General features: G+C 39.3%; 1 protein-coding gene across 1 annotated transcript in view; it reads left to right on the top strand.

Annotated features, from left to right (window-relative positions):
* Window positions 1-1,620: 1,620 nt before the first annotated feature.
* HELZ (helicase with zinc finger) overlaps window positions 1,621-17,186 on the top strand; it is a 55,695-nt gene continuing 40,129 nt past the window's right edge. The window contains exons 1-9 of the mRNA XM_009876292.1: window positions 1,621-1,850; window positions 3,212-3,248; window positions 6,414-6,538; window positions 8,997-9,053; window positions 9,844-9,892; window positions 10,323-10,398; window positions 13,240-13,438; window positions 14,497-14,604; window positions 14,928-15,225. Of these exons, the coding sequence (XP_009874594.1) occupies window positions 1,641-1,850; window positions 3,212-3,248; window positions 6,414-6,538; window positions 8,997-9,053; window positions 9,844-9,892; window positions 10,323-10,398; window positions 13,240-13,438; window positions 14,497-14,604; window positions 14,928-15,225 (1,159 nt within the window). The 5' untranslated portion in view covers window positions 1,621-1,640. The remainder of the gene's footprint in view (window positions 1,851-3,211; window positions 3,249-6,413; window positions 6,539-8,996; window positions 9,054-9,843; window positions 9,893-10,322; window positions 10,399-13,239; window positions 13,439-14,496; window positions 14,605-14,927; window positions 15,226-17,186) is intronic.

The raw sequence follows: 17,186 nt of genomic DNA, 5'->3' as shown, positions 1-17,186 counted from the left end.
ATCTAGAGAGGATCCTTGAATAAACAGCTTAAGAAGGCCTAATGTTTCTATAATTGAAAATACATGCTTAAGTGATCCAGTTGAGTGTCTTTAATGTTAATAGAATTACTTCATTAATGAATTTTCTTGTACGTCTGGAAATGCAAAACCTACTTGCTTGTTCCTTTTCTGTTTGAAAACGAGGACTTTCTAGGAGAAGAAAAAATACCTGAATGAATGAGGTAAAGTCATCATTGCAAGGTCATTATTAAGAAAGAGGCATATGTCACAGATTTGTATCAGGATAACTGTGAAATATTCATGCTTATTTTTCTCCATTTTTGGGAAGATATGTTGTTGTACAAAGAACTTTTATATAAATGTTGTAAAAGGGAAGGTGGTTTAAGTAAAAGTTGTCTTGAAAAATCAATATTCCTCTATGTTTCTATATGGATACTGAAAAGTCTTGTTACACTTCCACTGCGAATTGGCTTAGGCGTGTGTTAATAAGTGAGATAGTGAATTATTTTTCATATAAGGAGAATGCATTTGTTTGACCTTCAGATTAACTTCTGGAAGTTATTTTACCTTAATTTGGTTGAAAACCTAAAAATATCACGTATAGGGGAAGTTTTGTTAGCAGTGCAAGTGGGCTAAAGATAGTTATTTGAGATGATCTTAATAGTTGATACATAATCACAAGTATTGATAGTGTGCTGCTTGCTACAAATAAAGATGAGGACTGTTACACTTTTTCCATTTTTTCAGTTATCAGAACACATTTTTGTGATGTCAGCTTGAAAGTACAGAGTCTCTAGGGATGTGTATCGTGTATTTTGAATATTGTGTCCATGGAGGGAGAATGTAGACAGGGATGACAGAGGTGCTTTGCTTTACTGCTGGTCCTTTCGATTGGAGATAACCATTTGTCTCAGCTTATTGGCAGATAACGTTGTCCATCTCATGTACAGATTTTTATCACAACTGTGTCAATTTTTTCTCCCTGAAAACATGTAAAATGGTTTAAGCAGTTCTGCGTAAAGGTATTGGTGTGGGAGGGGTATCTCGGCTTTTTCGGGTGTAAATGGCAATAAAGCAAGAGGAGGAAGAGACCAGCGGTTGGTTCCCTGTTGACCTCCAGTTCTTGCTCGTTCACCCTTGTGCACCTACGTTGCGCTCTGGCCACCTGCAGAACGCGGCTCCTTCCCCTGAGCGTAGGTGAGAAGTGCTCCGAGGAGAAAGGGGCCTTGGAGTCAACGACTGCGGGCTTGGCCAAAGAGCAGTTGGTGAAGGAGCTGTGTCGCTTCCAGAGCAAAGATCACGCTGCCGGGGAAGACCCCAAAGCCTCTACGTAGCGAAGTGCTTAAACCCCTGCGGATTTTAAAATCTGATGCCGCTACTTACATTCAGTCACGAGCTTAAATAAGTTCTCGAATTAACATTGAAACCGAGAACTTGGAGTGACGGAGACAAGCCCGGGCAGAGGTTAGGTAGCGGAAAGCTGGGGCTGGGGCATGCGAACGGCGTCAACCGCAGGGGCTGCGACACGACGCCTCGAGGTGGGAAGGGAAGTTGGTTGGCGAGTTGTCGCTGCCGTTACTCAGCTAACCAACGTTTTATCGTCCCCTCTGCCCCCGCTCTAGGCTTTCTGTCCCTGAGTCATGGCAGACAGAAGACCAGAGAAGTCATGTGAACAAGCACGTGAATCTCTGAAGCAGCAGGACTATGAAGTGGCAGTGAAGCATTGCACAGAGGCTCTCCTCTCCCTCAGCCAGTATCCCCCAGCTCAGCTCCCGGAGGCATGCCAGGCAGAGATCGACCGCATCAAAATCGAGACGCTTCTCTATAGAATCGCTTCCTTTTTACAACTTGTGAGTGTGACTCTTTACTAGTATCTAGTCAACTGGAAAGAACGATCAAATCTCTTGTACCGTCAAGATTTAAATAAAAGCTGGGGTTTGCCTGTGATTGACGTGTTGGTTTGCCACAGAATCCCTCTTGCCAAAGCAGATAGGAGGCTTCTGTCGTTTAGTTTGCTCTGATGTGTTTATTTTTCAGGATTGGGACCTCTAAGTAGTCTGGATCTGAATCACAGTTCTCTAAAAGAATGAAGAAAATTACTATTAAAAAAAATAAATCCATAAAGACAAAATATGTGGGTTTTATACTTGTACAGTTATGCTGAATTAAATACCAAATTACCTCATCTTTAAAGAGCATGATATTAAGGTTGCAAATCTGAACACTCAGAAAACAAAGTTAAGAAATGCCATTTTTCAGGTAGTTGGTTCATACTTAATTTAGCTCCATTTGCATACGCCTAACATTGATCTTTTAATAGTTGATCGTATACTGGTTTTCCATTGCTAGGCTAGACCCTACCTCGTGAAGGATTTAACTTTTAGGCTCTGGCAGACTTTTAATAGAGATATGAAAACTGGAGTCTTGGTAAATGTTTGGAAATACAAGTCAAGAGGCATAAACCTGAATTTTGGGTGGTCCCATTGCCAAATTGGTGTCCTTCCTTTAAAGCAGCAGAGACCTGTAGTTTCTTGAAAGGACATCACAGTGGTTAAGAATAAACCTACAACCAGCTTAATGAACGTATCTTTTTCTTTACCTTTCTGTTTTGGAAATGTTATAAGAGATTTACAGGGGCCTTGTCCACCCCAAATCTTCATGTTTTGGATCTGAACTGTTTCATCCCAAGTGGAGAATTTTGGCCAAGCCCTTGCTGGGCAGCTTTAAGTTAAATCTTGCCTATCTGATCATGGAGCATTTTAAAGCATTTTTTTTTTAAATGGATAGCTGAATTGAGCTATTGAATGTGCAAAATAAGACTTGGGGAAACTTCTTAATTTAAGATTTGACCTATCTTGTGGCTCCTGAGAGAAAGAGATTTGGAAATAACTAAGGTGTGGGTTTTTTTCTTCCCCCTGGAAGTTGTGTTACTACAGACTCGTCTTCTCAAAATTATTTCCACAGGCCGGTATGTAGATGGGTGCTTAGCCCTGTTTAATATATTTCTGACCTTGATGTCTGTTTGTTTAAAATTTTGAGAAAAAGTCATAATTCTGAGAATTAATTATATAATATTTGATATGTGTTCCACCTAGGAAAAGACTAGGTAATGAATTCTAAAAAGTTTTAAGAAACTTATAATTGAAGCATGTGGTTGTTTATGCTAACTGGAATAATCCTATTTTTAAACTTTTCATGTTTTACCTTTCAGAAAAAATATGGGCAAGCAGATGAAGACTGTAGGCATGGTATGCTTATTTCTTTTTTTATTACATAGTGTTATAAATTGCAGTTAGTTGTCTGAATTTTTAAAACTGGTGCCTGCATTTTGTTTGCTGTTTTTTTTTTTTTCCTAGTTGAAACCATGTATCTGTCATTAGAATACCTTTTTTTTGTTGTTTGAAATCACGCTATTTTGTAACTGTATTGAAGTACCAGAACTCAAATGCCTGTCTCTGGCACGGTGGGGCTAGCTGACTAATAGATCTTTCCGTGTACAAATGTAGATAAATTGACAGTAGGAGGATTCTTGTGAAGATGAAGGCAGCTGCTTGTGCCGTCTTTCTTCCTAGAGACATGGTGGATATTTTGGTTTGTGTTTTGGGACTTGATTCAGAGGAAATCAAGATGATGTACTTGCATTTATTCTTATTTGTTCAGGTTTCCAAATGCAGACATGTCACGTTTTCGCTGCCTTGTTCCGTTGGGGTATTTTTAAAGGAATTAACCATCCTTCCTAATGTTCTGTTACTCATGTGTAGTGTGAGTGATTTAAAACTCGCTGAGAACTCTTTGCTGAGTTTGGTAAGCGCTGGAAGAGAGTTTATCAGGTGGATTTGGAAAGAAAAGGTGGACAGAGCCCACCTTTCAGTTTTTCAGTTCCTTAACTACTCTTGAATTTTAGAGGAAACTCCATCAAACTACCGTTCTGTTACACGTACTGTGTAAAATACTCACCTGCCGTTCCCGTCCTAGCAATGCTGATCTTTAAAACGTTCCTTTTTGGTTTTGTGTGGGAGTTTTTTTGGGGTTGTTGGGTTTTTTTGCTTGCTTGGTTTTTTTTAAATACATTTGTCTTCACTGATACTCACGTCATAGTCTGGGGAATTGTGGGGCTCTGCAGCCTGCTTGTGGAGGTTTACAAAACACGCCTAAGAAAAGTAAACTTGCTTTCTGTAGGTGTGAAATGAAAGTTAAAAAAAATATACAAAGGCTGAACGTAGCTTAATCAGTACCATTCTTAAAATAGTCTGGTTTTTTTTTTTTAAGCTGCTGCTACTTTTAACTGTGATATATGCCAAGGGTGTAATATTCTGACTAACCTCACAGTTGTCTTTCATGGTGGCAAATAAAAGCGAGAGAGAGGCATATGGAATGATGAATGATGGTTAAAGGAGGTAGGAGGGCGAATGCTGTTTAATGACTCGTATTCTCATTGATGAGATCTGGTGGGTTTGTCATAGGGATAGATGGATGACATTAATTTGTGAAACTTTTTCTTGGCATATGTGTCAGTTATCAGGATCTCAAAGGAACTGTTAACTATTTCTCATATCTCACTGGATGGGCATAGAAGTGGATGAAATCTCCAGTTGTTTTTTTTTTTAAATTAAGTAGAGAAAACAGCTTTCAGATGTATATTAGTAACAAAATAATAGCGTCCAGTTTAATGTTTATTTTCTTAATTAATGCCTGCAGGCTCTGTAAATAATTTTTCCAGATCTAAAACTCAGGACACTTTTCAACTTTTAATACCATATTTATGTATGTGTGTAAAAATGGGGGGGGTGTATGTATTTGTATACACATCCCCTGTATTTTTATGAATATATGAATGAATCATTTGGTTGTGGTTCCCTGTGATGTGCTGTTGCATCAATTGTAGCCCAGCATTTCACAGTTCAGCATATCTGCATTTATGATCCTAAAAGGGCTTAGGTTTAGTTTTATGTTTGAAATATCCTTGGGAAGAAACAACCTTAGTATGGGCGACCTGATAGTCGTACTTGTTGATACTAAACGTTTCTGTTTTAATAAAGTTTTATTCAAGCTGCTGTTCTGTCTTTTTACAAGACTTGACATGTTGCATACGTATTCCAGTGTTTTGGGGTTTTTTTAACCCAAAGCACATTTTGCAGTAGCTGGAGAAATACATGTTTTTTACAACGTGCTGTTACAGGGAATGACGGTAGCTTACAATCTGTTCAGTTATTCCACAAATCTTTTCCTTAAAGGTCCCAATTCCTGTGTTGTGACTTTTTCTGTGCAGCTCTGTGCTTTAGCTTGGTGATGCCATGCGATGAATGGTATGAAATATGGTAATTGGACATCTAGTCTTTGAGGTTAAAATAGCAAACTGTCAGACATGTTAAAGCTATTTCTGGCGCTGCTGCTTCTGATTTGGGAAGTAAGCTCTATTTTTGGAAATGTGGTCAGTATCATCAGAGCGAATTCAGACTACTGTGAGGCACATTATGAACAGGATCTAGTTACCATCTCATTTTGAAGGGATGTCTAGTTGTTTTTATGAAAATGTTTTGTGGGACTGTTTTTTGGGTTTTTTCCCTTTAGTCTTTCGTGCAGTTTCTGTTAACGATGTGAATGTGTTGAGTGAGGAGTTTCTGATTTATTATTGTAAAATGTAATCCTGAAGTTGTGGTGAATGCAAAATTCCTGTTGGCACCAACAGGAGCGGTTTGCATCTTCTGGACAGGTTATATATATATATATATGTGATTAAGTGTTATTCCTGCTTGTCTGAATCCCGTCTATATCATGAAATAAATCCTTTCACTATTGGAAGTGTCTGTTTGGGTAGCTATCTGATCCAGTGCTAGAAAGCGTTAGGAAAGTTTTCTGTTGCATGGAGCCTGTACATTTCTGGACTCAAACAATCGTTTCTATATCCTGCAGTTTAGAGCATAAGTGAATAAAAGCCCTTTTAAAGTAGCAGGAATTGACCACGAGGAGGTTGGCTATATTTGGAAACGACAGGGCATGCTTTTTGTGAGCATGAATGGATCTTCCTGAGCATGTTTGTGTTACTGAGAGGTTGTTGGTTACTGCTTTTTTTTTCCCCTACCCTTTCTGTGAAGAGGAGGTCTTTTGCGTCCATGTGAGATATTTGAATTTAGCCTTCCCGTATTTAATTTTTGTCTATTTTAGCATGAAACGTTCCAACCTTTTTTGAGCTCACGTACAGCATTTCGTAAATGGCATGAGACAAGTTTCAGGTTAATATTAGACAAGAGCAAGTAGTACTTCCTTTACATCCAAGACTTGTCTTTCCAAGAAACCATGGATTCAGCTCCAGTTTCGGACTTTATTTTTGTGTTAAAAGTGAAGGAAAACTGCATATAGTTTACTCTAATGTATGCTGTGATGAAGCTAATAGCTGCTGATTTGTGTTGCAGTGCTGGGAGAGGGGCTGGCCAAGGGAGATGGATCTTTCCGTGCAGTGCTCTGCTGCATGCATCTTAAAGGGAAGCTGCAGATTGTGTCTAATGTTCTTTCCAAATCACTGATGGGTGAATCACTGGTAAGTGGGTTTGCTGCCATCTACGCAATTTAAAAAAGCAGTTTTGTATTTCCTTTTTTTTAACAGACGTGTTTAGTAACAAACTTCTGAACATATGTTTGACTGGCAGGTTGCAACAAAAATGATTGGTGTGGAAAGGACAAAGATAAGTATATGGGCACACATATGTCAGCAGGATACCGGGGCTGTTGTATTAGCGGTGTTTCAGAGACATGATTTTGGAAAGTTTTTTGTTGTTGGCTCTGAATCCTCAAAATAATTTGCATATTCATGCGATTGATTAGAATAAATTAAACCTGAAGCTTTTGCTTACTTTTTGTAAGTTGCACCTGACACTGTTTTGTATGTACTTCAAGAAGTTTAGCCGTTAAGGCAGAAAAATTACTGATGGGACTTTTAAATAACTGGCCCATGATAAGTTGTAAGACAGCATGAAAAGATTTTCAGGAAAAAAAAGGAAAAAAGCTTTGCATTTCAAGATAAAAATAAAGGTTGGAGTTCAGAGTTTCTGTTTTACTCTTGAACTGTCAAAACTTACAAAGATGCTTTTAAGCCCATACATATAAGTAACTGTTCTGACTTACATGACTTCTCATATGTGGAAAATCAGGGACATGTATAAATCTCAAAAGGATAGTGTCCTTTTTATTTCTGTAATCTAGATTAAATACCATGTGGTTCACCATGAACTGCTGGTGATGCTCCATCCAGAACCATGGTCATAGCACACACAAGAGCAGCTCTGGTCAGACCGTGAGGAACATGTGAGTGACATCAGAAACTGCTGTAGGAGAGCCCGTTACCTGGAAATTGGATCGTGTCTCTATATCTTGGCGCTTAACTCAAGGAGAAGATTGTTTTTGAAAGGGAGTTCTGTTTGTCTGTCTGGTATATATCCTGAATTCCCTTCCTCCCTGCCATTGGCTATTTTTACATAAAGAAAAGGTTCAGGTTTTTTCCCTTTTTTTAGCTAGTGTTTTCTAGTAAAAAAAAATGCTTCATTGAAAAAATTCCCGGTGAGGTCGAAGGAAACTTGCCTTCAGGAAAAATTAGTAAAATAGCCAAAAGCTCCCCCTCACAGGAAATGTACGGTGCCTTTGTTTTGAGCTATTATTGTGCAAATAAAGGTAGCTTCATATATAATTCCAGCATGTCATCCCCAAGCAGAGTTTGAGGGGTTTTTACTGACTTGAGGTTGTTAGACACAGTTGTTTTCAGTAGGAGTATTAAAATCAGCAGCTGGTTTACTGACTTGTGCCATTCTCTGAGAGAAGAAATGAAGCAAAATTTTGGAATGAATTTATTGAATAATAGGAATCCATCCAGTTTCCTCCCCAGTGACTTAAGAGAGAGATTCTTGTTAACATTTTTGTGTTTGAATGGCTTTAAACTCAACAGGTTTGATTTGCAGCCTTCTGGTGAAGAAAGCGTGAGAACTATTGAGTGTGTAAGTCTTCAGCAGAGAGTAACTTCTGCTGCTCGGTAGCACAGTCAGAATGTGGAGAAGTCTGACAAATGTAGTAGCACTTAGATTTCTGCAAGACATTACTGAAAGGAAAACCACACGTGTGGGTTCCTTTAATCAAAGTTTTGACTTAAATGAGTGTGAAATTGTTACACTTAGCTATGTATTTCAGATAAATTCAATTTTGAAAGATTTTTGCTTCAGAATACGTAGTTATTTTTAGTTACATGGCTAATCTTTGCTTCTTAGTGAAAACTTCAGAAATTACATGGTCTACATCAGAGCAGAGTTATGAAACTCTAGAAGCTGGTGATCCGTAGAGTAGGTCCTTGAGAGGAAATGAATCCATCACTGCAGCAGCAGTGAAAGATTATTATGTAAATTCCTTTAGAGCCCAAGTGTTTCAGTAACCATAGCATTTACCTCAGTAGCTGACAAAGTGCTCTGTGAAGACAGTATCACCATCCCCATTTTGCAGATGGGAAACTGAGGCACGGAGAGGTGAAACGACTTGCCTAAGGTCACCCAGCAGGCCGGTAGCTGAGCTGATAATAGAGCATAGATCTCCTGAGTCCGTGTCCGTCGGGCTTTCCTGCCTCCGTGGCTCCTGTGCGTGCAGGGTGCTGCTCTGGAGGAGAGCGATCAATAAGTGTTGTAGCTATTTAATAATTGCCTTGAGTGGCAGCTAAACTTCATAAGTATTTTTTTTCCCCCAAGTTGTTCTACGTATGCTGCTCTCCTGCCTTGTCCTGTATTGGTACTTGCTGTAAGTCTAGTGCTGGTTTTGGCCGGTGTAGAATTCCCTTTTTCACCGTGATGTTTGCTCAATGTTCCGTAGTTTGTCATCGAAAGTTGTGCATTGTAAGTCAGACTCATTCTTCCTTCTTGCTCTTCCCCGTGATGGTGGTATGGGGGGAAATGAACTTGGTTGCTGTGGTCTAAGGCATGTGAAGGTTTATGTGTTTGATGTATTAATATTCTTTCTCCCTCCAGAACGGGATGGTAACTAAAGATCTGACACGACTGAAAACACTTCTTGCTGAAACAGAGGTAATAATGAGCATAGGATTGGGAACTAACGGGCAGTACCTGAAGCGGCTGAAAGGCTTGTTTTCGTGTCCCCCACGAGATCTGGGCTCACACATTATTGTTTCCACTGATCTTCCCACCTACATGTTCAGGAGCCTTTCATCACAGTCTCGCACGATGTTTGAGGAGATAAAGATGCTAACAGATTGTTGACTCTCTTGTAGTGGCAAGTAGAAAGAATTCAAAGTGCTTAGATCTGTATTATTTATCTGTTGGGTTTTTTTCTTTGTTGGAAATGATTCTGAAGTAATAAGCATGACTTAGGGAATTGGTTAACAAATGTAAATGGCCTCTCAATCACCCTCTTTGTGTTAGAGATTGATTTCTCATGTCTATTATTAAGTTGCCACTTGTTTTTTTTAAACTTTTCCCCTTATGCTTTGCCATCGATTTGAGCTTTATTTTTAACATAGATTCAAAGCTGGAAGACATCTCAATACCATTTAGACTTTTGCCTTGTAAAAACTTAACTGCAGTCCACATTAAAACAGTCATGGGGTAGAGTTTGGTCTTGTAAAAATCTCTAAAATTTTCTTCTAACAGTGGGGGACTCGGTGTTCCTGTCAGAATTCCCTTTAGCAATGGGTGTAAGGTTAATATGGAAATCATGTTGGGATTTCAGACTTCTGATTAATATTTTTGTATTGGTTGTTCTAAGACACATCTTGACAGAAAAGAAGACAAAACAGTTCTTGTTGATGAAATTGTTTTGTGTTCTTTTATAACTGTGGGGTTTTTTATATGATTGTAGGCAGCTGGTAAAGTACCGTCAGGATATCACGTGGAAGATTTAGAAGAAGGTATGTAACTCGATTCTGAAGCTGCTTCGTTTTGTTGTGAGAAGACTTGGATTCTTCTGCATGCTCAGCACTGCACAGCAGTCAAAAAGCAAAAACGGGACTTGGCTATTATGATGAGCCCTGGGGATTGGGGTAGAATCGTCTCATCATTGACTGAATTTGGAGGCAGAAGCTTCTATTTATTGGTCCAAGTGCTGTATCGGAGCCTGCTCCATTCTGCAAATTGTTTGAAACTCACTTTCATAACCTTTGGACCTTTGTTCCAGATGAATTTGTTAGGGATTGATGGTTATTTTTTGGTGGATCACTTGCTTGTGTACAAATACGCTCTGGATTGATGTTTAGAGATACAGTTCCCTAGAGAGTTACTCTCTTGACTCAGGAGTACTTGACAGTCAGAAAAGTAACCTAAGTTTTCTTTACTCTGCAGGGTCAGGGGATGGCTGGCAGTTCCGCCCTCCACCCAGGGGAGTCACAAGCAGTGAAGAATACACACTATGTAAAAGGTAAAGTCCTTGCTGTATATCTTCAAGGGATCATAATGTTTCCTCTTTTATTTGGCTGCTGACAAAGTGGTTAAGAGGTCAGGAGAAAGAAAGTGCTTGTTAGAACAGCAGTTCATTCACAGATTTTTTTGGAAGGGTCAGTTTGTCCAAGAACACTTCAGTTTATAAAATGGAATCACTACCTCGATTTTCATAACAGAGTGCTTTGAGGACCATTTTTCTAGGGGCAGGTCAGCATCTGTCTTTCTCTCCTACCTTTTCTGTTTTGTGCAATTTCAGAGACGTGAAAAATTCCCACCAGCAACAGTGTGAGGAGACTGAAGCCCAGTGAGGTGTGCTTTGACAGCAGATAGGGTACATGCCTTCAGATAAATGGGCTTTGTCTTTGGATACCGAAAAATATTTGTAGCATTTCCCCCTGGATCTCATTATTTCCATTTTGCGTAAGCTCTAACACACAGGGCTGAACTGTCTCGCTGAAGATCCGGTGGCTTGTCTTGCAGTTTCTCCTTTCAGTCATCCAGTCACCATTGCCTGTGGTGTGTGTTGTTAATTGCTATTAATTACATAAAGCTGTCTTAATATATGTGGGGAGGAACCACTGTTATGCACTTGATTCTGCAATCTATGTAACTGATAGAAATAAGTTACTTGAAAAGCGTGAGCAGGAATCTGACCTGCTCTTTAAATGACGTGACTGAATCGCTGGATTTGGGCTACTTTTGGCATGATTTGCTAGAGATGCTAAATCGTGGCAGCTCTCATTGACTTTATCATACCTGATGCATGTTCAGCAATTTTAAGAAAAGCAGGTATTTCCGATTTTTAGCTCATTATGATTTTCTATTGAGTAACGTCTATATCGTGTTTCCACCCATTGCTCTGAAACATTTTTCCACTAAAGCTGAGATTAGCTTTATGCACACTGTTAACCCTTACAGCGAGAAGGATGTGCCTTACGTAGCAAATTCATAGGAACAATATTGTTTTGGCCACGGACTAGAGATTTTAGTTCCTTAGGAGGAGGCAGTTATAGGTACTGAATATGAATTTTTGAAGCTGTGGTTTATTTCTCCCCTGTGTGCCATAAAGCAGTAGGAGTACAGCATATTTATTCTAGATAATGAAGGTATGGAATTGCAGGAGGTATTAAATAAGAAACTAGAGCTGAGAAAAAAGTGTCTATTAAAAATATGAACAATGAGAACTTGGAAAACTTGCATAATGATGACAAATTTTAAAGTAATATGCTTTGCTGTTAAATAATGAAAACAACTTGATCTAAAAATTGCTATATAGGTAATATTTTATGCTTGCACTCCATTTACTTTGGGCCATGAAAATCATAATTATACCTCAGCATTCTAATGCAGTGGTGAATTGGAAAATATACAATAAAATACTGAAATTGACTGCCAGGACAAATATTTTAATTTGTGATATATTAGGGGACATAGCTTGAGAATGCCTTTAGTAACATTGTTATATATATCAGAGTTATTTTATTTACCATTTGGGCATGCAAACCTTTAAATCCTTAAACTTTTCTTAAAGGAAAAGTGTAAGTTAAATCAAATTATAACCACTGATACAAGTGTGGCCTGGATATCTGGGTACTTTTGCTGCAAGTTTTCATGTCACAGTCAGATGTTATTTGTTTTTGTCACATAGCTCCAAGTTCACATTCTAATTCACGTTATGTTACATGAGGCATTTACTGCAGAAAGGTTATTCAGCCACAGATCCCCTTCTGCTGTCTTCACCAGCCATGTGGGGTCCTGACTCGCTCTATTAATTTAGTCTTGGTGCGTCTTTGCTTTCTTCCAGTAACTTAGCACGGCAGGAAGAAATTCTTAATATAAGTATATACATTAACTCTTTATAGTTGTCTTATGCAAAACAAACCAATGAAACAACCTCCTGGCCTGGTGTTTATTCTCTATATCCAGGACTTCCGTAATACCTTCAGAACTTAGCCCCTCTGCCCCTGCATTTTCTCCTTCATTTTGTCATCTGTTTTTTGAGTGCTTCAGTTTGAAGCATGATGAAGATGCAGCTGCCACCTTGTATTGTATGATTTTAAAAATAGTTCCCAAGTTACACAGGCGTTTGCCCAGACTTGCAATAAATTCTGAAGTCTAGGATGCTGAAGTTGTACGCAGGTGTTTGGAGTATCATTAGTTTTGATGCTTCAGCACATGCTGAAAAAATGAAAAATGTTCTTCCTTAACAAATTGTTAACCTGAGCAAAGATAGATGCTCCTAGACTGATACACCCTTTACAAAGAGGAGGGTTAAACCTTTTCCTTGAGAGATGGTTTCTGTGTAGGTGTATTTCTTAGAAAGGACCATCTGATGTCACTGTTGCTCCAGGAAAAACTGCTGAATGAGTATTTATGAGCTACTAATATAACTATTGGAGAAAATTATGCAATGTCTTCCTTTTGCCCCTGATTATAACAGTATTTTGTTCATATTAATACAGTTCCTAGTCATTGCAGGGATGATCCGTGATCTCCTTTTCTTAACTGCTGTACAAACACCTGATTCTTTCTTCTCTGTTGCTGGGCATTTCTTAAGAATTTGTCCCCCTATGTTTCAAAGAAATGTGATACACTTCTCTGGACTTAGCAGTGAGAGAGAGGCTCCTGCCTCTCTTACAAAATGCTGCGTTCATATATGTGTTTCCAGATTAGTTCACGTGGACTAAACTGCCTTTAGGTCTGTGAGAGAGACTTAAAGAATGTCCTTCTGGCTTTAAAAGTAAAATTTTGATAAATTTCTTTTCTTAATTGGAAATGGAAAAGTTCCAGGCATAATCGTTTTTCCTATTTTATGTAGATTTTTAGAGCAAGGGATCTGCAGGTACGGTGCACAGTGTACTTCAGCACATTCCCAGGAAGAGCTAACAGAATGGCAAAAACGATATGCTTCCCGCTTGATCAGATTAAAACAGCAGAAGGAAAACAAACAATGTTCGGGCAGTTATATGGAAACCTTGATTGAGAAATGGATGAATTCGTTATCTCCTGAGAAAGTGGTAAGGAAAATATACTACTTCCCTATGTGCTCATATTTAAAACTAACAGATGAGCCTGTTTTTGGCCCTTACTATCAGAGCTGGTCGAATTACTCGTTACCAAGAAATTGTCCAACCAATTTACTCCCCTTTCCATCCTGCCCTATGTCTTCTTGCAAAGATACCGGAGACTCTGGCTGATTTCTGCAGATTCTTTTCAGGAATTGAGTAGAGTTTGTGAATTACAGCTTGTGGGTCAATCACTGCTTCCTCACTTTGCGTATTTACTATTCCCAATGCTGGATGGGTCGGCCAAGTCTCATGGTATTGTTCCTGTTCCTTAACTAGATGGCAGCAGTTTTTTAAACTGGAGAACAATAAACGGCGAAGCTTTCATGACTTAGGGGAGAATACTCTTGTTTGTGCATGGCTCCTTTTCCTTGCCTGCAGCTTCAGGCACTTGTATGAAGAACAGCTGATCCCCCAAAATGTTCAAAAAGTTTGGATACTGAAGAGTGTGGGGTATGACTGTGATCCAACTTAGCAGCCGTTTGGAATTCCAAAGAATGTTTTTGCAGCATTCGACCAGCTCTACTTACCACTGACCCTAAGGAGTTTTCGGTCCATCTATTGTTGATTAAAATCTGGGAAGAGTGGACTTCCTGAAAAATGCATTAATGTGTAGAAAGCCTGATTCTAGTTTCCTGGTGTCTCTAGTAGTCTCATTGGTGTCAGTGAGATCTGGGGTCTTCTGGAAATGCAGTCTTTGGGCCTCAAATGAAATCATGTTCTATTTCAAACATTTACAATTAAGTTGATTTTGGAAAATCAAGTCCTGTGGTTAATTGTCCTTAAATGATTATATTGTTTGCTTACCCAGTATGATTTGGTAGATTTGGCTTCCTTGTCTCTCTGAATTAGCATATATTTTCATTAATTCCTGTGCGGGACTTGCGTCCTGCATGTTCTAGGAAACCATTCTTTCCATGTTCTGTTAAAAATACTGCCTTTTCCTGAATGTTTTTCTTCTGATACTGCCTGTAGAAGTTTAATGTTGTCTTCTTTTTCTTTTAATCTAGCTTAGTGAATGTGTAGAAGGAGTGAGAGTAGAACATAATCCTGAGCTATCGGTAACTGTCACCACCAAAAAGTCTCATCAGACATGGACATTTGCTCTCACTTGTAAGGTAGGACTACTTATCTTTTGATAGTGAGTCAGTAATAACTAGAATGCAGCCCATAGCCTTTTGCAATTAAGATTTTAGTTGCTTCATTCCTCTTAAAATAGAGAATCTTCCTAGCACCATTCCTTCTCTCTTTCTTTTCCCAGCAGCTCTGGCAATAATGTATTGACTGCCCAGATTTCTGGAAAGCAGGCAGGACTTGTACCTACTCTGAGAAGTTGAGAGTTCTTACAAGCTCTCGTTGTCTGCTTACAAATAAAGATGTTCCTGAAATAATTTCAGTTTTCCAACATACTGTCGTTTCAACTTTTGCATTTTTTTTATAGCCTGCAAGAATGCTGTATCGAGTGGCATTGCTTTATGATGCCCATCGTCCACATTTTAGTATCGTTGCAATATCTGCTGGAGACAGCACTACCCAGGTATCACAAGAAGTTCCAGAAAATTGTCAGGAATGGATAGGAGGAAACATGGTCCAGAACGGAATAGATCATTATATATACAAAGTCAGTATAGCCTTTAACACGGAAATCTTTGGAACTTTTCGCCAAACTGTTGTGTTTGACTTTGGATTAGAACCAGTCCTCATGCAACGAGTAATGATTGATGCTGCTTCAACTGAAGGTAATGTACTACATTTTTCTTTTCTGGAATAGTGGAAGTCTTTCATTCCATCTCCTTCCTGACTAGGATTGTCAAAGGCAAGAGGCAAAGTGTAGGCTTGTAACTCAATGAATTGCTGTTGCCATGAATTTTGAAAATGTAACGGAAGTGTAATTAGTTTTGTGTGTATTCAAGTAAAAAAAAATTAACTGCATGTTACTGTAAGGGTTGTATTCTGTTCGTGAAACTGATCTGTGCCTCAGCTCAAACCTGAAATAACTCTGTTATCAGAAAGAAGTCAATGAATTGGACTGCCCTAAGTGATCCTGCTTTGGTGGGGCATTGGACTAGAGGATCTCTAGACGTCCCTTCCAACCCCTTATGTTCTTTGATTCTGTGAAAAAAGAAGGAAGCACTTGGATTTATGGTTAAAAGATTAAGAGAGCTAGATATAGGTCACTTTATTACTTGGCAGTGAGCAAGGACATGGGATAGAGTGTGGTAACTTTTTATGAAAATCTGAGACATACAAACACCAAAGAAACAATTGTAGCGCTGGGATGTAAGCAGGAAGAGGAATCAAAAGGAAAAAGAAGAAAGAAAAGATAAAACTAAGAAAACAGCGGTTTTCCATTCCTGGCATTTATTTTCATGTAACAGGTTAATATTTGCAAGAATAACAAGAAGAAGCAGTAAATAGCAAATACCAAAGATCATGAACTGATCTTCCCAGGTGACCCAAGTGCTTGTAGCCAAGGGCAGGAAGGCTCTCGGAGTTGTGATGTCTCTTGAAGCAGAGAACGTTGCACGGTGAACAAGAAACTGTGCTGAAAAACCAAGCGGTGCTCTTTTCAGGAACTGCTGTATGATCACCACGTACCAGTGTGGGTGATCACAGCCGACAGACTTCCCAAGCCAGTGCCTTTGTGGAGAGCAGGTGTCCTTTTGTTGGGAACCTGTCTGAGATGAGGGAGCCAAGGCGTAACTTGCCGAGCGAGTTACTCTCGGAGCAGCCTGCGGTCTGAGCCCTTGCTGGCTTAAACTGTCTGCTCACCACGGCGACATGAGGAACAGCCAGTTCAAGTCCTCATGAGAGTGATGAAGTTGAGATGGCACTGTGACCCTAGTTCCTGATAACTCCTTTTCACACCTTGCCTGGCTGTGGGCAGAGGGAAACCGAAGTCGTTGAGCAGGTTGTTACTGTTATTTATTTCCAATGAAACGAGTGGTAGGTGCTTCTATGTGAAGTGTGCTGGGCTTTTCACTAAGGTTATTGAACAATTGCGTAAGCAGGCAAGGGGAAGGGGTAACTATGTTGTTCGTGTGCCTGATTCTGCTGTTCCTTTTAGTTTTGTTGTTACATATAAATTGGGATCTCATGGAAGTACTTTTCAAACAGAAAGATGCCTGAGCTCTCTACACTTGCCTGTATTTCAGACCCTGTCTAGATTTCTAGGCAGGAAAGAAAGGTCAACATGAAAATATTTTAATGGAAGAGCCTCCATTAGGCATTTTGAACTCTTTATTTGTTCTGGAAAAAGAGAACTGAGAATTTTTCTGTGCACTGAGAAATACACAAAATGCCCTTTAAGAAAGGGGCACCGTACGTGCAGTCTGTGCCAGGAGCTGGCTTCCTGTGGGGAGCTCCCTAGCGCTGGGAATTAAATGACTGTCTTTCTAGCAAGCAAGGACGCAGTCCCAGCATAATTACGGAGCTTTTGTGATCTGAGGGATGGTTAGTACCAGAGAAAGCTTCATTTATGGTGAGATGATTTCAAACACAGAAACCACACAAACACGGACTTTTTCTTGCCATACAACTATAGCTGCTAGTACAGTTCAGGCTAGAGGGGGATATTTAAGTGCGGCTTCTTAATGAGTGTATGAGATTAGTGAGTAAAATAAGCTACATTCCTGTAGTCATAGTCAAGCTGAACTAAGATTTCTTCTGCTAAAAAGCTGTTTTCATTCTGTTTAGAATA

This window comes from Apaloderma vittatum, unplaced genomic scaffold (genome assembly GCF_000703405.1).
Source record: "Apaloderma vittatum isolate BGI_N311 unplaced genomic scaffold, ASM70340v1 scaffold5129, whole genome shotgun sequence".
NCBI lineage: Eukaryota > Metazoa > Chordata > Aves > Trogoniformes > Trogonidae > Apaloderma > Apaloderma vittatum.
Note: the sequence above shows the minus strand (reverse complement) of the source record. Positions and strands in the feature narration are given on the sequence as shown.